Below are 23762 nucleotides of genomic sequence, written 5' to 3'. Positions count from 1 at the left end.
AATATTTCACTGATGCATTGCGGTGACATCATGCTGGAGGGGTTCTGCATGTGTGTCTTTGGTGGAATGTTCAGTGGTTTCCATGGCGACACAATGCACACACACACACACACACACACGCACACACACACACCCCCACACACACTGCCAAGTTGCTAGAAAATGCAAGAAAAAAATGATTTAAACAACACATTTCCAGGAGGCTGTGATCACCACGAGTCATATGGGCACAGACTCTGTTTATTTGTGTTATTTGAGAGGGACCAGCCCAGATCAGCTCACCTGTTAATAATCAGTACTCAGTCGAATAGATGCTCTGATTTATATCAAAAGTAGATACTCATTTGAGCAGGTATTGATACTAAAAAGTCACAGTCACAGGACAGAAATCAATCCTTCCCAAATATCTTTATAATGATCTTGAGCTGTATCTTTCACAAGTATAAGACACATAGACTAGTTTACACCCATGGACCACTATGAACCTACTGGACACTGAGGGATTACACAGATATAAGACACATGGGAATAGAAGAGAAAGTACTATCATTTAATGTGGAAAATCCCATTCTATTGTCTAAATAAACATCGTACCGAGCCTATTCCTCAGTATCAAAATCGAGTTTGAAATATTAGTATCATGACAACACTAGTACAAACATCTACAAATACATTCTTATTCAATCCCAAAATAAACCATTTGAATGACAGCTTTGTGCTAATTAAAAGTTGAATGAGTTTGAGTCCACGTGCCTCTGCTGTACGAGCTGCGCAGACGTCAGACCCAAACACAAGCCTCATTCACTCACACAGGAAGTACTGATAAACAAGGCGTTACCGTGGAGACCAAGGCGCCGGACATGCAAAATCTCCCCTCTCTCTCCCCTCTTTCTCTCTCTCTCTGCCCCATCTGCCCCCCATCCTCTCGCTCTCTTTTTTTATCTGTCACTCTTGTTCCCCCCTCCCTTCACTTCCACTCTCTCCCTCCCTCCTTTCTGTCATCTCTCCCTGATCTAGCCCCATTCCCCTTTACGCTCTCTCTCTCTTTAGCTCTCCTTCTATGTATCTCCCCTTCCTCTCCCAACATCTGTCTCCCTTTCTCCCTCCTTACCTCTCCTTATCTCTCCATCGTTCTCTCTGCTTCCCCTCCCACTCTCTCTGCATTCCTGCTTCTTTCACCACCCTCTTCCTCTCTTCTTATCTCTTCCCCTCTCCCTCAGCTCTCTCCCCCTCCTAATCCCTCACTCTCTTCTCTCCCTTTCTCTCCTCTATCCCCTTCTTTCTCCCTCTCTCCCTCCCTTCCTCCTCCCTCTCTTTCTCACTTCCCTCTCTTTCTCTCCTCCCTCTCCCCCTCCTCACCCCTCCCTCTCTCTCTTCTATCCCTTTACCTCCCTCTCCCTCTCTTCCTTCTCTCGCTCTCTCCTCCTCTTTGACCCTCTCTCCCTCCCTTCCTTCTCCCTCTCCCTCCCCCTCCATCTCTCTCCCTTCTATCCCTCCCCCTCTCTCTCCTCTCTCCTCCTCTCCCACCCCTCTCTCCCCCTCTATCCCTTCTCTCTCTCTCCCTCTCTTCCTTCTCTCTTTCTCCCTCCTAACTCCTCTCTCCCCTCCATCCCCCCCTCTCCTCTCCTCTCCCCCTTCTTTCTCCCTCTCTCCCTCCCTTACTGCTCCATTTTTCTCTCCCCGTCTCTTCTATCCCTCTCCCTCTCTCCCCTCTATCAACCTACCTCCCTCTCCTTCTCTCCCTCCCCTCTCCCCCCCTCTATCCCTCTCTTTCTTTCTACCTTGTAACTCTTCTTTCCCCTCTACCCACTCTCTCTCTCCTCTCTCTCTCTCCTCTCCCTCTCTCTTTCTCTCTCTTGGGATAAATTTGGCCTCACACATAAGAACCCTTTTCATTTGAACATGGGGCTATTTGTTTGTATCTATGGAGCAAACATGCGGCTGCAGACTGGACTGACGGAGGGGGAGGAAGAGGAGAAGCGGGAGGAGGGGAAGGAGGCGGTGGTGACTCACTACTTTAATATTTTGGAATATTTTTGTGGAACAACAACTAATAATTTGTTCTCAAAAGTCCAGTGAGGTTCATTTGGGCTTCTTTTAATTCATTTTAATAGATTCTTTTTTCAGACCAAGGTTTAGTTTGTTTTCACACTTTGGACGGCTCACTTACGCTCTTCCTCAGAGTGGTCACGTGGTGTTGCTGGGACATGTCTGGTCAGCAGATTTAGACAGGTTTTGGTGTGTGAGAGTATAAAGGTCCCCTCGTCCTGGTTTAAAGTCCCATGAGCATGTATTTTGTTTCCCTCCTTAATCCCGCGACGATGTTTGTTGTCTTCTGGCCCAATTATGTCTGCAGGTGGCGCTGTTGTCCTGCCTCCACTGGTATGAAGAGTGTCTAGACCTGTAAAAGTCCATACCATTAGACAGTACAAACTTCACTGCACAAAGAATGCTTGGGTTAGAGCATTAGATTATTTCTCGGTTGTCCATATGAGCTGTGAAAAGGCCTTGAATCTAATGTAACTTCTGCATTTGACCCGTCTCCCATGTAACTTCTTTATTTGATCCATATTTAACATATCGTCTGTATTTAATCCATCTTTCATGTATGGTCTGTATTTGACCTGTTTTTCCTAGAATAGCTCTTTTTGGGTGGTGTTGGCCATATTGCTGGGGTGATGGAGACGACAGACGCTTCAAACCGCCCAAAAATACATATTTGACCATGACATGGACTTACAGAGATGTATAATGAGGTAAAAATGTTACTTAGTTCTGTTTTAATAAATAATTCTATGAATAAATCATTGATATGTTGGCATTCATGTGTATATATAATGAACTCTGTAAGTGCAGCACAAACCAAAGTTCACTTCAACTCAGTACTCGAACGAGCACACAGCAAACGAACTCAGAGAAGCAAACATGTTCAAAAACTGGTGTGACTATACTTCTGAAGACGACGAACTCCTCTTTAGTGAGGAATTCCCCTTCATGGATGACCTGGAGATGTCTTCCTCCGATCCAGACCAGACCTCTGGACCATCTGAAGAGGTGGTCCAAACCTCTGTAACTCTTGAGGAGTTGGTGAGGGAGCAGTTAGGACCTCAAACTCAACAGAGGTCTGAGGAGGAAGATGAGACGAGCATGGCCTCAATCATGTTAGAATTCGAACAGGCCTCTACAGCTGCTCGGGATTTAGATGCCAGAGAGGAACGTGTGCTCCAAGAACTGGAAGACCTCAGGAAGCTTCGGGAAAGAGATAGAGAACAGCACTAGGAGGAGAAGCTCAAGTTAAAGAACGAAACTGAGCTGATCATTGGAGCTCAAAAGAGGGAACTGAAAAACCTCACATCTGAACATCACACAGTGAAAAAGGAAAACAGACTTTTAGTGAGAGAGTCTGAGGAGCTGAACAGGATACAAGCTCAAGAAACTCAAATGGAGAGAAAGGACAGAACAACCCAAAAACTTCAAGCTGAACTAGACAAAATGAAAGAGGAGAGAGGAGCACTCATAGACCAGTCAGAGGAACTGAAACACCAACTTCAATCCAAAGATGGCGCTATTGAGTCGTTGCAGAAACAGGTCGCAGAAATGAAATAGATGTTAGAGCAAGTTTGAAAAGATTCCCGCCAAAAATCAAAACAGTGGGAAAAAGAAAAGCGGAATCTCTGGAAGGACGCTGCCGATCTGAAATCCAAACTGCGGGAGAAATCTTCGGAGAATGCAACGCTGACGGAGCAGAACTCTAAACTGGAGCGTGCCCTGGTGAAACGTAAAACGGACATGTCTGCTCTGGAACATAAACTGGAGGCCAAACAACAAGAGACGGCCCAGATCTTCCAGCAAATGAAAAACAAAGAGACACAGATCCAAAAAGATGGAGGAGGAGAAGGATGCCATTTTGAGGACCTGTGAGGAGACCAAGAGGAGCTGAGCAAGTCACAGGTAGAGCGCTCCCAGCTGGAAGAAAGATGCAATACCTGCTGCAATACTCTAGAGCAGCAACTGAGGAGGTCAGCAGGAGAGCGCTCCCTGCTGGTCGAAAGGAACAGTGCACTACAGCAGGAGGTGGAACGGGAGAAAAATGGCAGAGCTGTACTACACGAAGTATCATTATTATTTGAACCAACTTATCCATGGTTTAGCGATTTTAGATGTGATTAGAGCTGAAATTTTGGTGCAGATCTGGTGGCACTCAGAGCACTGAATATTATCTTGGTGGTATCTGTTGTGAAAAGTGAAATCACACAGGACGTCAGCCATACTGGGTCAAACTGAGTCGTCTAAAATCTAGCTAACGTACTTTAACGAACTTGACCTAGGTTTTTTTTCGGATGGACTTCAAACTGAGGCCGCGTGATCAGGACATATCTGGGTTGTTAAAAGAATTGACATAAGTCTCAAAGTGCAGCCATTTTGAAAAATTAAAAATCCATGTGACTTTTGCAAAAATTGTCAGATCTGGACGGACCCACTGTAGCATTTGTGTGTTTTGATGACCTGGACTTAACGATCTGTGAATTAAACTTGTATCTTCAAAAGTGGCTCTGTAGCGCCCCCTGCAATGTTAAAATAGGCTCTAAAAACATAATTAGACATAGGCTAATGAAATTTGGTACACACAATCTTTCACTGATTATGAACAATAAAGGCAGTGAAGACAACAAATGATCTACATCCACATTTACAAGGCCACGCCTCAAAAAAGTAAACGGGAAGTGAAAAAAATGTGTTTGTCATAATCCAATGAAGTTTGAGATGCTCAAAAATCTGACCTGGATGCAAAAGTTTAATATATAGTGGAACATTAACAAGTCGATAGTGCAGTGCAGACAATTTGCATAAAGCACCTTTCATTTTTTTTTAATACAGTGTCTGTCCCGGGGAGAGACAGGCACCCTCACCTGCACCCAGTCTTTAAAAAGTCAATGGGAAGTGAATAATTGAACAAAAGCCCTTCCATTGAAGCGTGCCCTTCTGCTGTGGCAAGGGTTGCAAGGAACCTTTATCACTGCTTGCAGTTTTAATTGGGATTCGAGTCTTGCAAGTCTGGCAAAACGGCTCTCCAGCACCCCCTGCATAGTCAAAATGGGACGGATACATTTATTTTCACTGTGGCAGAGGCCATTTTAAATCAAATGTCAAGCCAGTGTTGATAGGCAGCCCTCCCATAGAGTCGTGCCCTTCTGCGGTTGTGAGGGCCCTGCTTGCAGTTTTAATTCAAATTGTGATTATGAAGTAATTGCAGCCGTCCTGTTGCACTACTGACAGACATATATTAACATAGTAATGGTATTTAGCATTAATGACACATTTAATTGATGGAATTACCTTAAGAAAAATGAATGAAAACTCCAGTATGTTGGCTGAACGTGGTTATTTATTGCTACTGTCAGAATACAAAAATAGCTTTAGAGCAAAGAGCAGAAGGTAGTACAAAGTCTATAGGCACAGGGAATGATAACACATTCAAATCTACAATATTTTATAACATAAAGTCAAATAAAAACACAAAATTAAATATTTAAGAGATGACACTTTCAGATTTTCTTTATCGACAAAAATAAAACGACAATTCTCCTATTTTAGTATGACAAATTGGAGCCGTAAAACACATTATTTACAAAAGGAATAAGGCTACAGTTTAGATTTACATTCAAGACATAAGCGAGTGCACTGGCTCATAGAAAACGTCTCTTAAAGAAAAAAAAAAAAAATCATATTAGTCTTATAAATATATAACGTTTTTCCCTTTAAAATGATGAAAAATGGCTTTTATTTGGTCAAGATTCACTGAGATGAAGGTGATTCTGATTTTCACCTTTGCTTTGGCTGATTTCAATATAAAACTAGTTCCTATAAGACGTAGTTTAATCTAATGCAGCTTTGGTCTGAAAGTCAAACTTGTTTAATCCAATTTGCGTATTTAAAAGGCCTACACATTTATAACATTATTTGGGGTTTTTTTAGCGTTGGAGATGTTATTTATAGCTTTGCCCTGTAATGTTCCACAGCATGGCATTCAAGTTATCTATCTCCATGGAAACTTAACGCTGACGCCATCATGCCAAGATACAGGTCAGATTTGTGGAGAAGCGAGCACACTTCCAGTAAGAATGCATTTTCTTCAATGTATTTTGGATCATTAAAACCAGATAAGATACATTGATTTAATTTAAAGCATACTGTGGAACATTCCAGACAAAGCAATAACATCTCCATGGAGACAAGCAGGCAGTGGAGCCCTCATACCAGAAAAGTTACATAATGCTTCTATAAATTTACAGGCCTTTAAAATTACAAATCTGATTAGACAAATTATTTTTAACATTTGGAGAGTTTTGTGATGTAAAACTTGTAACTACTTTTTTAAATCTCTGTTTGCATAAAAAATGAAATTATTCTCACAAATCAGATTAGAATGAGAACGATTTGGCTCATGTTTCCTTATAGACACTTTGGCACATCTCCTGAATAATATGCAATATATAGGCTATTCATATATTTTCACTATGTACAAAACTTAAGAAATTAATAATAAAAAACTTTAATTTTTCCCCTGTTTTCGAGCAGTGCATTATCGAGTCACAAAAGGCAGTGTGCGTCTGACCTACTCTTTGAAAATGAGATGAGCCACATGAAATCTCGATGAAAATACAAAAATGTCCCTTGTCGTCCATCTTTTGAAATTTGAAATAAATATTGTCGTGACAATGGTTGAAGCTGCGGTTTGGTTGACACTGCTGTAAAATCTGAGTGCGATGATGTTGTCATGGCACTCACGGGGCTATGGATGTGTTTAAATTCAAAGTTGACAAAGATAATAGTCTGGTCTTATGCTAGGTCCTGGTTTAGACCTGGTGTAGTCCTGGTTTAGATCTTGTTTTGCTTTGCTTTAGACTCTAGTACTGACCTAGTTCCAGTCCTGGTTTAGACCTTGTTTAGTTTTGGTTTAGTCCTGGTTTAGTCTCGGTCTAATTCTAGTTTAGACCCTGGTTTAGACCTAGTATAGACCTTTGTTTCTACCCTGTTTCGTACTGGTTTAGTTCCTGGTTTAGGCCCTGGTTTTGACCCCAATGTATATCCTGGTTCAGTCTTTGTTTAGACCTGGCATAGTCCTGGTTTAGACCTGGTTCCAATCCTGGTTAAGGCTTAGTTTGGACATGGTTTAGCCCTGGTGCAGTCCTGGATTAATCCAGGTTCAGTCCTGGTTTAGATCTGGTTTATATTTATGGAGCTTGGAATGACTGGACCCATAATGTCCTTACATAAACATATTTTTTACAATGTTGTTTACAATCTCTTGTTTCTTCAGAGATCTAAAGCACTTTGGTGGTTGTATCTGGATGCTATTTTGGTTTTATGCTAACTTGAAATTCCAGGAAGTGAGATGCTGAGTTGCCGTGGTGATGCGTCTGCAGGTTATGATGTCACTTCCTCTATGAGTGCCCTCTGGCGTGAACTCCAGTCAGGTCCTTTCTGATGATTTCATTCACTGTAAACAAAAGAAAATAAAGAATATAATGGTTAAATACATTGAACACATATTTTGAAATGTCTCTGAACTGCTACGTGAAACTACATCAAAACGATGAGATGTTAAATGTAATAGAGACAGATACAGGTGTGTCTCATTCTCAGTTTATGGACGGGCCTCATGTGAAAGAACCTCAGAATTCACAGGTGCTGGGGTTTAGACAGTGACCATTCAGATCAGAGAGAGGACTTTTACGTTTAAACCAACTCATTCCACTTTCTGATTGAACCTAAAACACCCAATTAAAACATAAACAACTTGGTCATGATGCTTTTGTAATTAAGAATGAAACCAGCATTACAACTGTTCAGTAAAACATATATTTGATTTGAACATGTTTACCTACTGTCTGGGGAATTTAAAATCAAAATCTTACAGTTGTTTTAATGCAGGAGGTTAAACTGCTGTATTATTTCAGCTTTTTCTGTAAATGAAGTTTTATAGTTTTGCCACTAGGAGGACTCCCAGCTCTCTCCACGCTCTATGCACTGCTCTCTCCCTCTGTCTGATCCTTCTCTCTTTCCCACCCTATCTCTCTTTCACTCTCTGTTTCCCCATCTCTCTCCCTCCATCTCTCTGCCCCAGCCCCCCCAACCCCCCCATCTCTCTCCCTCTTTCTGTCTTCCTCTTTCTCTCTTTCTGTTTCCCCCTCTCTCCCTCCATCACTCTGCCCCAAGCACCCCTGTCTCTCTCTCTCCCCGCTTCTCTCTCTCCCTCTTTCTGTCTTCTTCTTTCTCTCTCTCTGTTTCCTCCTCTCCCTGCATCTCTCTGCCTCAGGTCTACCCCTCTCTTTTCTCCACCCCCCTGTCCCTCCATCTCTCTGCCCCATGCCTCTCTCTCTCTTCTTCCTCCCCCTCTTTTCTCTCCATCTCTCCTATGTGAATATGTAAGTGAACGCTGTTTCACACTAATTCCACTGCGCCTCAGGGATCTCATTATGTGCCCATGAGTAATGCGAGTATTTCAGAAGAGGCCAAAAAAGCTCTCTGCCTCCAGCCATGCCATTATCCGCCATATTACCGCTGTGTGTGAGTTTCCATGGCAATGGTACACATGGTAAAAAGAGCCAATAAAATGTAAAGAGGAATTGTGTTAGCTCCACGTTATAATAGAGCAGATTGGGCAACACTTTATAAAGACTACACCTCATCATCCTCTGTTATATAGTTATAATCTATGACATCCGTGGATCATTATGTTACAATTTGCACATTGTAAATCACAATATTCATCTAAAAAAGTAAAAACGTCTGCTGACTTTCACATTAGAAAACTGCGGTGCCCAATGGGAGCTGACGTCACTGTAAACGTCATCACGACAAAGAGCCGTGCAGCTGTCCATTGGTGCCTCCGATGGACAGCTGCACATCACACTTTTTTTTTCATTTATACCAAAATGACTGTGCATCTACTGAATCCTACGAGTATCACCGGTTATAAAAATATATTTGGAGAATGAAGTAAGTACATTCTAGTGTGCAGGTACCGTGGCAGAGAAAACAGGGCCAGATTGCAAATATGGCGTCTTGAAAATAGTGATTAAAGATTGCTCAAACAATCACTAAAAATACAACTTTGTGTGAGGGGAAATTATGTAAGTTTAACATTGTTAAAAGCTCTAAAAAGTCAATTTTGTAGAATAGGTCTGCCTTAATAAACAATGAAGAAAGACATAAGACATAATGAACAAAGCATCAATTCATCAATAATATTTGCTCATTATGGGTTAAGTCTTTGTTCGTGTTTGATTAAATCTATTTAAAACATAGTTACTATAAAGAGAAGTGTTTTGAGTGATTTGAAGGTGGAAAAGCATTATAGAAAAATCTGACCAGAACGTTTCATTCACAAAATACAGCATGCAAAAATGTTTAAGGAAGTCAATATTACAGCGGTACCCTTTCCCTTTCTACCTTCTTCTCCCTCTTTCTCACTCTCTCTCCCCCCCTCTGCCCCCCTCTCCCTCGTTCTGTCTTCCTCTTTGTCTCTCTCTCTGTCCCTCTCTCCCCCTCTCTCTTTCTCGCTCTCTGTTCCCCCCCTCGCTTCCCTTCTCCCTCTCTCACTCTCTCCCCCTTTCTCTCTGTCCCTAAAATTCCCAAAATACAGTGTGCAGAAATATTACAGTAGTACTCTATCTCTCTCTCTTTGTGTCCGTCCGTCTCTCTCCCTCTTTCTCACTCCCTCTTCCCCCTCTCTCTTCCTCTTTGTCTTCTTCCTTCTCGCTGTTTCACCCTTTCCTCTCTCTCTCTCTTTCTCTGCCTTCCTCTCTCTCCCCCTCTCTCTCTATCCACCTCCTTCTCTCCCCCACCCCCCTCTCTTCCCCTCTCCCCTTCTCTCTCTCCTTTCTTTCCCTCCATCCCATTCACAAAGCTGGCTGTCCTGAAACAAACCAGAAAATCATCCGAGCTCATAACTTTTCCCCCACGACTATTTTCAATTGAACCATTTTCTATAAACGATATTACCCCGAGGAAATCTTTAAAAACATTCTTACAGTTTTAAAATTGTTCTCCTAATTGAATTGAAAATATAACGTTATGAGAGTTCGGACAGGGTGATATCACATTCCCGAGTGTGTCCCAAATGAAAACGCTCTTTGGGATGACGTAGCAGTGAGATGAGTGTTATCCCTGTGCTTCTCTGAGTCCTGCTGTTTTAACGGAGAGTCTGGAGCTGCTGCTGTAAAGAGACAAAACTGTGGAGGGACCTTTATCATTACAGCCGTGTTATTTTCAGTGGAATGTAACAAAGTAAACGCAGTAAAGTACTATACTATAACTGTACTTTAGTTTTTGAGTGGATACGTTTAACTTTGACTTCACTACGTTTGAGCAGTATCTGTACTTTCTACTCTGCTACATTTTTGAACAGGACTGAAACGTACAAGTATTTTTCATTATAGTTTGAGACCTGCTGAAAAGTCTGAGGGTTTATTTTTAACACGTTCATAGTTTGAGCAAATCAAAATACGCAAATAAAAACATTTTGATTCAGTTGTTTCTCTGTATCAAAATCGCTACATTTGAAGTTTCATAAGACCTAAAATATGTGCGAAATACTTTTACTGTACATTTTTAAACGGGTACTTTAATATTTTTACTTAAGTCGATTTTTTTTCATGTGATACTTTTACCAAAGCATTTCTTTGCTACAGTACCTACACTTTTTCTTGAGTGACAAAACAAGTACCGCATTTTCCAGGCTATACTTTGGTCTGGAGTATAAGTTGCATCAGATAAAAATACATAATGAAGAAAAAAACATATATAAGTCGCACTGTTGGGGGAAATGTATGTTACAAAATCCGAGACCAAGAACAGACATTTTATCTTTAAAGGCAAGTTACAATAAGAACAATAAAATAGAGAACAACAGGCTGAATATCAGTACAGCACGTTAACGTAACACATTTATATTTATTCAGCTACAGGAAGTATGAACAGAATTGAATACGTGTCTGGTTTGTTAACGTAAGATATTAACAGTTCAGATAATCAGATAACTAAAGCATAAAAAACAAGTTATATATTTATTCACATATAAGTCGCATCTGAGTATAAGTCACACCCCTGGACAAACTATGAAAAAAGTGACTTATAGTTCAGAAAATACAGCACTTCTCTCAGCACTGATTACTTTATATGACGCTTCCAATCTTAACGGTAAATAAGTTTAATACAAAGACATTTTAACCCACTCAGAGAAACAGAGCAGTACTGAAAATTTTCCATTGAAATGAATGTGACTCCTGCTTAACTAAAAGTGTGAGTCTGTAACATTGAGAAGTGAAAGTGACATTACTCCACGGTATGGCATTAAACCTGTATATCTTACATTTATTCGATTACAGGTGCTTATGGTGCTACCTTGAAAAGTATATATTTTCACTCTGAAGCCTCTCCACAAAAGTTACACAGCGCACCTTTAATGAACAGCTCATTCACTCTCTACGCAGACACTGGAGATGAGGCGGATTAAGTGTCTTGCTGAAGGACACAGCAACAGCCAATGGAGTTACTACTGCCGTCCGAATACTGAGGTTTTCTGAGTATGAAATGGGGCGAGCGACCTTGGACTAAACAGGCCTCGTCTCTCTCTCTCTCTCTCTGTGATCACTTACAGATGTGAAACTGCTCCAGCCAAAGCTCTGCACACGTCACACTCAGACTCCTGTTTATTTTACAGCCGAGGAATTCCCTCTGACACCCAATGCCTTAAAGGGCACAGATTATGCTTTATACTGGGCTTTTACTCACGTGCACACTTTGCTTTTAATTTGTATGAACATAATATTAAAACAATATTTACATAAGGAACACATGATCTTATGTAGGACTCTCTCTCACGAGTCACATCTCCCTGTTACCAGCAGAGGGCATCAGACTTTTTACAGTGTGGAAAAACGTGCAGAGAGAAAGAAGCGCTCGTGAAGTGCGCTTTCTTTGATTTTTCGTCTCGTTCTGCCGTTGCGACGCTTCGACCAATCAGATTCAAATATTCGTTCGGCTGTTTCGCCTTTTCCCGATCCCTTTCTGCGAGAGATTCATTAACGTGTCGATTTTGTGCAATCCGACAAATATCAATATCACATTCATACATACATAGGCTAGGAGTAAAAAAAGTGTCTTGCCCAAGGACACAACAACAGCCATTGAACAGATTCCCAAAATGAACCTGCTTTAGTTAATGTGTGTCCAAGGAGCTGCTGTTCTGTGCTCTATCTCCTCCACCTGCTCCACCGCCCCAAGTCTTATTCCACTGCGTCCTGACTCTGTATTCACCAGTGCGCCACCAAATACACAGGGAATCGAAAGACAATACATCTATCTAATCAACAAATACACAAAATATAACAAAATATTATAAATAAATAGGCATAACAAAAAGAGATGGTGTTTAAAGTGACGTTATGTGCAGTGGGGCTGAACGATTTGGAGAAAAAAAAAAAAAGTCTTTATCTGATTTTTATAACAAGCATTGCGATTGTGTCTCAGAGCTAACAGTCACTTTTATTAAAATCAGAAAACATAAAATAAACAGAGTGTTAAAATTCAAATTCATTAAAATAAAGACCACCTGATTATTTATATATGTACAATACTTCAGTTTGTGGAGTTATTTTGATGTTTATTAGGCCTTAAAGTTAGCATTAGCATTAGCATTGAGACACAAACAAATGTCTTTTTCTAAACACAGAAGTGTCCTCCGCTGAACTATTTGTTTTATTTGTGTAGTGTTTAAGCCCGTCTTTAAATATTTAGCCTTATCTTAAACGATTTATTGATTTTAGCATGACTCGGCAAAAAACTTACGAGGAAATAACTGCACAGGAAGTAGTGACGCTAACAGTTCACATTTTAAACAAGTCCAGGAGAATTGGCAAAGGAAACGATGAACTGATGAACTAAAACAAGACATTACATTTCAGAACATGTTTGCATGTGCAGAATAAGACCCCATGGAGACACAGGGAGGGCATCTGACAAAAGCAAAAACAAAAACTCAGGAGATTCTGTTGTTTGTGGAGGGAAAAAAATATGGTACTTCGAATTAATAACAACCTAGAACTAGACACTATGTCCCAGCCTCCTCTCATTATATTGAACTGAAGTTAAACAGTGGCCTTGTTATCACCGAAGCAACAATGAACCTACTCACCTCTGACACTTTACAACACAAAACAGGGACTTCCCATAGTTCACAAACATATTCAACACTTTACTGTAGGTGTGAGGACTGCGAAGGTAAAACTCCCCCTGCGCATGTAGACCAGAGACTGAAAAGTGAGCCTAAACTCGAAAAACAAAAGTGAGCTTCTATTCATTTCAATATTTCTCTTCGTCATGAAAACCAGAGGGAGCTGCCACATCCTGGTATCTCTGCTCTGTTGTGGTCTAAAACTGTGACATACAAACTATCTTTATGATGCATTTTTAAAGCTGAGACTCACTCGTTAGCTTAGCATTTAGCTTTCAGTTTCCGCCGCACTGACGAGGTGTTGCTAATGCTAACCCCTCATTTCCCACGTCAAACTCCAGTCTCATTAAAAAGTTCATTATGTAACTTTTCAAGTGCAGCGTATGCCGTCTGCTTGTCTCCATAGAGATTGCACTGACTGGAATGTTCCAAAGTGTGGCATTAAACTAAAAAGGTGACAAGGGGTTAACGCCACGCGAGGTTAAGTTACAGGTTAGATCTGAGAAAAGGCGAGTCTGCTCATAGTAAGAATTCAAAAGAGCTGTATTTTAATAAAGGCAAAGTTGATAAGTTTCATGCCATACTGTGGAACATTAATATCGCCATGGAGACAAGCAGGTGGTAGACGCTTCCCCAAAACGGTTAGACAGTGCACCTGAACTTTGAGTGTTCTTATTAGCTGTTAAAAATATAAAAAAAAACATCTTCAATTGTTCAAACGTGGATCAGTGAGCGGCTGCAGTGCTACAGTCAAAGACCCTTCACCAGATCTGGGTCAGGAATAATCATAAAAACTCTGGGAATCAAACTCAAAACCTTGTTGTGAGCCAAGAGTGTTAACTAACAACTTTCCCCAGGCAACACATTTGAATTACCACTACAAGGACTAAAACTGGAACAAAAAGAGTAAGTAGAATAGTGGGTAAGATCAATCGCAATCTAATCGAAAACACAGTTTGAACGGACAATATTAGCAAATTATAATTTCCTTCACAAGCAACAAAATCTCCTGCACAAAAAACTAACAACACTGTAGTTCAGATCTACACAAACTTGCGAGTTAATAATGTTTTAATAATAGGATTTGAAATGCGTCCAATTTTATCGCAACGCTCGTCAGGAGAATCATAATTAGACAGTGGGGGAACATAACAAATTAAAAGTAGTAAAGTACTATAGTTAAGTAAAAAAAAGTATTTCTCCTTTACTTAAAGACATTTTATTGTAGATACTTACTTTTACTTCACTACATTTGAGAGCAGTATCTGTACTTTCTACTCCACTACATTTTTAAACTGAACTGAAAAGTAAAAGTATTTTTTATTATTGTTTGAGACCTGCTGAAAAGGCTGAGGCTTTATTTTCAACACGTTCGTAGTTTGAGTAAACAAAAATATACAGATAAAAACAGCTGGAAAAAAACGAAAATCGATTCAATTGTTTCTGTTCAACAAAATTCAGCACAAATCTTTACCAAAATCACTACATTTGAAGATTTATTACGTTACAAAAATCTTTAAGTACATTTTTAAACAAGTACTTAAGTAGATTTGTTCATGTGATAGTTTTACTTGAGTATTTTTTGCAGCGGTATTCGTACTTTTAACAAAACTGTGTACTTCTTCCACCACTGCAATTAGATATAGTCCCCAAACGGTTCAGATCTAACCAGCAGCACTAGCTAAACTAAAACTGTAGTAGTAACACAGAAAAGCCAAAACAGGCAACTAAATTTACATCCCAACTAATGTGATTTTGAGGAGTTGTTTACATCTTATTTTTGCCAGAATCCCAGAGACACATTTGAAGTTGGCTGCGTGTTGGTCCATGTCTGCTCAGCTCCTGTCCATTCATAGACTCAAACACTGTTTCTGTTTACTGCACAGGGAAGCCCGACGCTTCGGCCAAAACACACAAATTCCGACTTTTTTTTTTTCCTCTGCGCTTTTTTCGCTGTTTCAACTTTTCCATTGACACAAACACATGCACCGGCCCCTTCCTTTTCCTCTGCTCTCCTCCCAAAAACTGCACTGCAAAACACAAGTACACAAAACACAAGCACGTTCAAGTAACTAAAGGTGCACGATGGCGCTTTTCCGGTGGATGGGTCACCTCTTGTTTGTCTCCATGGAGATGATATTGTTTTCAAAGCTGTAGATTTAAATGTACAGCATCTCTCCCCCTCTCTCAATAAAATAAAAAAATGTTTCACAGTACACAGTTTAAACATGTCCAAGGAGCAGTAAAAGGCCATGATTTTTTCCCATGTATTTGAAACATGAGTTCGCCGTGTACTGTCTGCATTTAATTATAAAACAGGAATCAGGAAGTGCGCATTAGCATGTTAGTTGTTGTTAGCATTACCGTCACTGGTCTCCGAGTTATGAAAAAGTTATGAAAAAGACTTTTAAACTCATTGTGGTGCTAGTCTAGTTCTGTTTTCACATTCAGGTACAGTGTATTTAAGAGTGAATCTCATACATAATTGATACTTTGCACTCGGGGAGTCCTACATGTATGTTTATGGCAGAATGTTCATCAGTTACCATGGTAACACAATGCACACATTAGCAAACGTTCCCAAAAAAGACTGAAAACTTAAGAAAAAATACAAAATGGATTTAAACAGCAACTTTCAGGAGCCTGCGATCAATCCGAATGTTCATGGTCCTGTTTAAGTGTTTGATTTTCAACCAAAAGGCGAGAGTGACTAACTGAAAAAGCTGTTGGCTAATGCTAGCTAGCTTGTGACTGTGATATTTGAGAGGGACTTGTTCAACAGCACAAAATCAGATCAGAATTATAGTTCCAACTAAGTCAATTCTTTCTGGTCAGATTGTGTTAAAATAAAACTCAGATTAAAGTCTAATGCCTAAGCCTAAAGTCTAAGCCTCAGACAGAGTAGTGCCTACAGTTAGCATCACACCCCCAGGGAATGTTGACGACATCAGCTGTAAAGTATCAATAGAACACCATGGAGACACAATATTTGTCTATATGGTTATTACGATGATTCAAACTGCAGTCACGTTTTAAATTCATTTTTTACAGTGCGTGGCGTCTTACAAGGATCAGGAGCGGAGCAGCTGCGAATAGGCTCCTCGGTTGCCAGATACAGTACACTGGCAGGATTCTGTGGTTGGAAAAAAGCCTTATCCTCCGGTGGGTTCCCCTGGAGAAGTGAGGGGCTAAGGCCAAGGAGCAGCCCAGCCAACCATAACAAACCCAGGCTTCCCCGCGCACACGCAGCCAGCCTCTAAAGCTCGGGACAATGGTCGCCATGGAGACTGTTTTTCACTTCACAACACGTCAACATGTCCGCTGCTCGGGACAGTGACAGTTTAGCTCTTGCATTTTAAAAATAATTTCCTAAACAAATAAACAGGAGGTCTAACGCTAAAGGATATGCAAAACAAGGCTGCATTATGGGAAATATCCAAATAAAGATTTTTGACATCATAAATGAAATTATTTTTTAGTCTAGTACGTCTATTTATGTCCTGTGAAGTTAAACTGAAGAGAAGGCTTACACTTTCATGCATGTTTTCACTCACTCACACAGGATAAGTGGGTAAAGTGTCTTGCCAAAGGACCCAACAGCAGTATGAAGTGGCCAAAGTGGGATTTGAACTATTTTATTTTAAAGATGGACCATGTTACTTTTTTGTTGGAGGGTTTGACACCTTCTTGTGTCCATGGCAATGTAATTCCTTCACTTGTAATGTACCACAGTATGCCATTAAATGTTATATATCTCCTTGGGGACAAGCAGTTGACGCTACCAGTGACGCCACAAAACCCGAGCCTGAGTGCAGAGCAAACTGACCGTGTGCATTTGAGCTTCAGAGGTGTGCAAACGTAATAAATGGTCCAAACATTTTTAAGTTAAGCTACAATGCACCTTTTGGACCCCTATAGACCTGGGCCTGCTGCTAGACCAAGTCACAGGTCAGATCTGTGGAGAGGTGACCCCACTCAGTATAACAATGCACAATGTTTTTCAAGATATTTTAGAGCAAGTTTAATGCCATACTGTGAAACATTCCAGGCAAGCAATAACATCTCTATGGACACATGGGCCCAAGATGGGGTTTTGTATAGTTTCATACTTAACCTAACGCCAACAGCTCCACGGCTCTTTGTTGTGATGACATTTACGCGGTGTCAGCTCCCATTGGGCACCGCAGTTTTGTAACATGGAAGTCAGCGGATTTGTTTCTTTTATTACCGTAAATTTCGGACTACAGAGCGCACCTTGATATAAGCCGCACCAGCTAAATTTGAAGAGAAAATCAATTTTGTACATATATAAGCCGCACCTGAATAAAAGCCGCAGGTTTTCATATTGTAACATGAGATATTTACACAGAAAGACGGTGCATCGACACGCTTTTTTTAAACTGTGCCTGAAAATTGGAACCAACACGACAACAACACGGGATGAACACATCTGCAGGTTTAGAAAATAAAGCTGCACCAACACGGAAAATCTGCTTTTATTTCCTCTGAAAACTTTTGTCGTCTTTTTACATTGACCAAGTTGGATTCATTGATGTCGAGCTCACGTGCAGTGGCTCTATTTCAGGGGTCGGCAACTCGCGGCTCCGGAGCCGTATGCGCCTCTTTCAGCCTTATACTGCAGCTCTGCGTGGCTTGGGAACTGACAGACACAGCTCACAGTCCTGCGTAAAGAGCCCTGATTTTCAGACGCTGTGCGCACAGGGGTCAGGAGCAACTTTGGCCCGTCCCTAATGACACACTAATAAGCTCGTCCGTAGATGTATCATGAAAATCCTGCTGGAAATCGCCACAGAAATCTATTTGATGTAGTAGCAAGTATATTATCTGCTCTTGTCTCCGCGGTGACGTATCACGTATAACACATCAGACACGACGCACAAAAGTAGAGCCACAAGCGAGTGAAAATGAGCCAAAACAAAAGTCTTTGGAGATCTTTTTAACAAAGGGGAAAAGGACAACTGAGGAGCCAGAAGAGGAGACTACGACCTCCAAGAAAAAGAAAGATAAATTTAACAGACAATGCCTACTTAAAATCTGGGTTTGTCGCTACAGGTGACTCTCACGCACAGAGTCCGCTCTACGTAACATACGGGAAAAGCAAATAAGGCAATGAAACCTTCAAAACTGCTTTGGCACATGGAGAATAAGCACCTGGGATTAAACGATACGCTACGAGTTTTTTTGTTGTTGTTTTTTTAAAGAAACTGCGGAGTAGAGTAGACATAATCACATAATCAGCGCGATGCATGATGCAGCGGTTTGGTGAGTTGTATTTTTTTAATGCACTTAAGTTGTTTTTGCCATATTTATCTGCCACGTGTAGAAGGCTTGTCCGTGAAAGTAAAACCTACATTATTCCGTTACATTATTGTTATTATACAGTGTTATCTTCATTTTAGATGTCAAAAAGTATTTGCGGCTCCCAGTGTTTTATTTTATGTGGAAAGTGGGTCCAAATGGCTCTTTGCGTGTTAAAGGCCGACCCCTGCTCTGTTTCCTTTCTGTTTCTTTATCTTAAAAACTGCATCATATCCATTTCATGATGCGCAAAATGATCGTTCAAAATCAAAACTAGTGAATTCTTCAGAGCAGAATCTTTCCCCACGTCTGTCTCACTTTTACGTTTACAGCTAGAGAGCGCCCCCCAGGGTCCGTTATCCAGTAAAAATCCATATATAAGCCGCACTGCTGTAAAAGCCGCAGGGTTCAAAGCGTAGAAAAAAAGTAGCGGCTTATAATCCGAAATTTACGGTAAGTCATTTTAGAATAATATTGTGATTTAAAACGTGTGAATGATAACATAATGATCCACGGGTGTCGTAGATTATAAATGTATTGCAGGCACAAGCACGAGGTCTTCTTTAAGATAAAACTCATGACATACTAAAGCAAAGATGTTATGATGTCTTTTAAAACAATGAGACAATAGCATCCTATAGAATCCTAAGTGTTAAGATAATATAAGTATGACACTTGAGTAATTCGCCCTTGCATTCTGTTGATATAGTTTTGCTTCCCTTTGCCTTCGAAGAGCAGAGGACAGGGCGGTAGCTGGAAGTGACCCCACATCAATACTACTGCAAGCTAACAGGTCGACAGCACCAGTATAAACACATGACTCAGAATCCTATGTTATTTCCCATTTGAGTGGAACATAACTGCACCCAACGCGGGCCAGATTGTTTGAACAGAGCTAGATCGCGACGCCATATTGAAAAGCAAATATGTGTGAAGGAGATTGAGGAGATAGAGTAAATATCCTTGAATTGTTCTTATGAAAAGCAGCGGTGCCCTGTCTTATCATCAGTTACAGGCAGTTGTCACAAGCCAATGACAATGGACATGACCAAACCACCTTAAGAATGTCTGATCTCATCTGATCTCTGAAGCCACGTCTGGTCGGGACTTGGATGGGAGACCGCTGGGAATACGCAAGTGCCACAGTGAGGCGGCAGTGGCTCGAATGCAAACTGCTCTTGTGTCCTTATGCAAGACGCATAGTATGAATGAGTGATTGGTGGTTGTTGGATTAGCCGATGGCGCAGACCTGCAGACCTGTGGCTATAGTAACTTATTACCACTGTGTACGGTTATGGCTTAATCAGAGCTTCATTAGACCACATCATGGAAGGAGTTGCTTTAACTGTTTAATTATCATATTAACATTCAAACAGTCAAATCCTTAAAGGGTCTGATTCTGTCTCCTTGGAGATGATATTGTGTTGCCTGTAATGTTCCACAGTATGGCCTTAAACCTAACGAGTTTAAATGTCCAGAGTGAGTAGGTTTCTCTATGTCCCCACAATCAACAACTTGTCTCTCTCATGATGCAGTCTGAGGTGGTCACTCTGATCTTGCTCATGGACACAACAATAGTATGCATTGTGGGTAACTAGAATCGAACTGCCAAAACCTCAACTAATTGGACAAACTGCTGACTGGTGAATAGGGCTGAGGTAGCTGAAGATTTGGTATGTTTCGATATTTATATGTAAAAAAAGGCAGATTAAACTCATGATTTGTTTTTATATAAATACATAGGGTCCTAGTACTTCTACACAAATAGTAGTTTTTGCATGAACTCCCCCTGCAGGTGTAGTCTTGTGAGCGCAGTTTAGGTCAGATGCATAGAGATGATAGCTTTTGCCACGCCCCCTTTATAGTCGACCAATCGATTGGCAGCACACGTCAAATACAGCTTGAGAGTACAGCTTGAAATAATAGAACTCAGACTTACACTCACCATCATCGAGGTAAGCTTGATCCAGATTCTCCTCTTTGACTGTGACTCTGCGGTGCGGGTCGGGAGGGGCTGAGGGGGCGCGTGCTTTCTGCTGCTGCGGTGCTGAAGGAGGAGGAGGAGGGGTCTTCTGGAGGTACTGCTGCTGGATCACTGTGGGGTAGGACTGGGGGTGAGAGGGGGAGTGGGCCTGCGGAGAGTAGCCTTCACAATACACCACCTAGAGCAGACAAATGGTTCTGGTTTAGCAACGCTGTCAATCAAACCTGCTGGCAATGCGAGCAGGAGTGGCCTCGAACAAAGAAGGCGCCTTATTTGTCCGTTATTAATGTTCATATGTTGAGTTACAGACACAATAGCGAAATAAAAACACCAGGATCATGTAGAGCGGGTTAAAACGAACACTTTAAGACCAAAATAACGAGTCTGAAAGCAGCAGTTACAGACAGGGGGGCCGTAGTTTTCCAAAGTAAAGTGAATTGCAGCCAGAGCCAATATTTGAAACGCTAACAGGTTAACTATGCCCATGTATATATATATATATAGTCTATGGTCCTGCAATATTATCGGTGCATTGTTATCCAGCTAAACGTTAGAAAGAAATTATTACCTTGTTGTTGAGAGCATGAATGCTAAATTTAACTAAGCTAAACACTTCACTACATGTGCTAATGTTTTCAAATGAGGCTCTGGTGTTACTCACTGTGGTCAGGTGATGTTCAGTCGCCAAAATATCTCTGGTTTTACATAGTTAGTACTTTTTGGAGGCTAACGCTAACTCTCCAATTGAAAATGCATTGGTGCTAACATGTAGAATAAGCAAATAAATGCAAGCGATGGAAAGGTGTACAGTTTCAATACTAGTTTTAGTATTGATTAGTATCTGAGTTTACATTTGGAAAACCCTGCTACAAAAATGTCTGTGTCTTCTGTGTTAGTGTGCCATATATATATATACACACACTTTTTTTAAATAAACTGTACATTTGTCCATAATAAGAGTATATAAAATTGCATTGTTTTTTATCTCACCTGTTGATTATCATGTGTGGGCGGGGCTAAGGCTTCCCCTGCTCTCGGTAGCAGGTGCTGATTGGTCGGAGAGAACTGGATGATTGACGGGTGCTGTGCTGGTGACCCGGTGTGGACCAGGACCGAGCGGTGATGGGGATCGGGCAACACTCCGGAGGAATGCTGCTGGTACAGGCCCGAGCTCAACGATTTACCCCCACGAGAGTACACTATGGCTGGGCTCTGCTGCTGGAACCTCCCCTCCTGTGGACAGAGGAGAGGAGGTGAGTGCTTCTGTTAGTGAAATTAGCAGTGACACAATGTAACAGCTGAACATTCTTCCATAGACATACATGCAGTGTCCGCACCCAAGGTAACAAATTGAAGAAGATATTACTATGTACTATAATAAACGAGTAGAAATACACTTTAATCTTAAAATGATGAAATGAACTGTGTAAATGTAACTCATTTCCCACCTCTGAGATGCCGGAGCCCAGACAGGACGCCATATTGGGGACCAGGTTGTTGTCTGGATGCAGGACGCCTCTTTGACTGTGGTAAAACATCTGAGGCATCACAAAGTTCTCGTACTCATCTAGAGGCTCCGTTTTAATGGACGGAGCTGAAAACAAAAAACGCAAAAATATTTGGTGAGAAAATATTTACTTATAAAGTTCTCTGCTAATACTGACCAAAAGTCTATGTAGGTGACCTTGTGTTGATTCATGGACAAAACCAGGACTAAACAGGGCTACACCAAAAATAAAAAAAAGGACTAAACTAGGATTATAACTTGAACTAGACCTGGGCTAAACCAGGACTAAACCAGTGCTAAACCAGAACTTAATCAAGACTAGCCCAGAACTAGCCCAGGACTAGCCCAGACTAGACCAGGACTAGACCGGGACTAGACCGGGACTAGACCAGGACTAAACCAAAAATAAAAAAAGGATTAAACTAGGATTATAACTTGAACTAGACCTGGGATAAACCAGAACTAAACCAGTGCTAAACCAGAAATTAATCAAGACTAGCCCAGACCTAGCCCAGGACTAGCCCAGACTAGCTCAGGACTAGACCAGGACAAGACCAGGACAAGACCAGGACAAGACCAGGACAAGACCAGGACAAGACCAGGACAAGACCAGGACAAGACCAGGACAAGACCAGGACAGGACCAGGACAGGACCAGGACAAGACCATGACTATACCAAAAATAAAAAAGGACTAAACTAGGGCTATATCAGGAACTAGACCAGGACTAAACCAGGACTAAACCAGGACTAAACCAGGACTAAACCAGGACTAAACCAGGACTAGCCCCTCTAGTCCTGGGCTAGTCTTGGGCTAGTCCTAGACCAGGACTAGCCCAGGACTAGCCCAGGACTAGCCCAGGACTAGCCCAGGACTAGACTAGGACTCTCCAGGACCAAGATATTAAACAATAACTTCTTCAACACTTTTAAAACAGTAAAATGATGTGGTCTGTATCATGTCGTTTGCTTATATCGTTAAACCTCAGTATGTGACATTCTACAGGGGCGGCCTCTTACATGGCAGGGGGGTGTAGGTGAAGTGCTGTGGTTGGCTGCGTTTCCTTTTGCCGTTGATCACATAGAAGTTCACTTTGATGGGATGGAGCACAGACGGGTCCCGGTATGAAGGCACCTCCACGAAAAGCATGCTCTGAAATTAAAATTTAAAAAATGTAACGTATCCACAGGGTGAGAGATTTAGATGTGAAGAATTTGAACACTCACAGGCTGGCTCTTGTCTTTGTCCACTGTGGCCTCCATCTCCCAGATCTGCTGTCCATCTGCAAAAACAGACACACACAGATTTAATGTAACGTAGAGACGCCGGGAATGTTTACGGATTCACTCTGTTGCCAGCTCAATCCATATCTTGTCCTTTCTTCTGTGTTTTCCACCATTAAGGCAATTTAAAGCGCTTTACATCGAAGAACCCATTCATACGCAGACACTGGGGGCGAGGGGGTAAGTGTCTTGCCCTAGGACACAATGACAACATTCATCTGTGAGAGCTTCCCGTGGAGAGCTCTAGAAGTAACAACAAAACTCCATCCATCCACTTTCTTCCACTTAACCGGGGTCGGGTTGCGGAGGCAGCAGTCTAAGCAGGGAATCCCAGACCAGACCAGCTCAGAGATATGGTCCTTCCAGCGTGTCCAACTCAGATTTTACAATTAATCCTGAACTTTAGCCAGACAATGGAGGGAAATAAGAT

At 41.4% G+C, this 23762-nt stretch overlaps 1 protein-coding gene across 3 annotated transcripts in view; it reads right to left on the bottom strand.

Annotated features, from left to right (window-relative positions):
• Positions 1-5376: 5376 nt before the first annotated feature.
• nfatc2a (nuclear factor of activated T cells 2a) overlaps positions 5377-23762 on the bottom strand; it is a 46608-nt gene continuing 28222 nt past the window's right edge. The window contains exons 10-15 of one of the 3 annotated variants that reach the window (XM_055223085.1): positions 23276-23331; positions 23069-23201; positions 21992-22137; positions 21534-21776; positions 20499-20721; positions 5377-7501 (exon numbers count right to left, since the gene is read on the bottom strand). In XM_055223085.1, the coding sequence (XP_055079060.1) occupies positions 7446-7501; positions 20499-20721; positions 21534-21776; positions 21992-22137; positions 23069-23201; positions 23276-23331 (857 nt within the window). In that variant the 3' untranslated portion in view covers positions 5377-7445. The remainder of the gene's footprint in view (positions 7502-20498; positions 20722-21533; positions 21777-21991; positions 22138-23068; positions 23202-23275; positions 23332-23762) is intronic. The other 2 variants (XM_033970185.2, XM_033970186.2) reach the window with 2 other exon arrangements.

Source organism: Periophthalmus magnuspinnatus, chromosome 7, assembly GCF_009829125.3.
Source record: "Periophthalmus magnuspinnatus isolate fPerMag1 chromosome 7, fPerMag1.2.pri, whole genome shotgun sequence".
NCBI lineage: Eukaryota > Metazoa > Chordata > Actinopteri > Gobiiformes > Gobiidae > Periophthalmus > Periophthalmus magnuspinnatus.
This window is presented reverse-complemented; position numbering and strand designations above follow the sequence as displayed.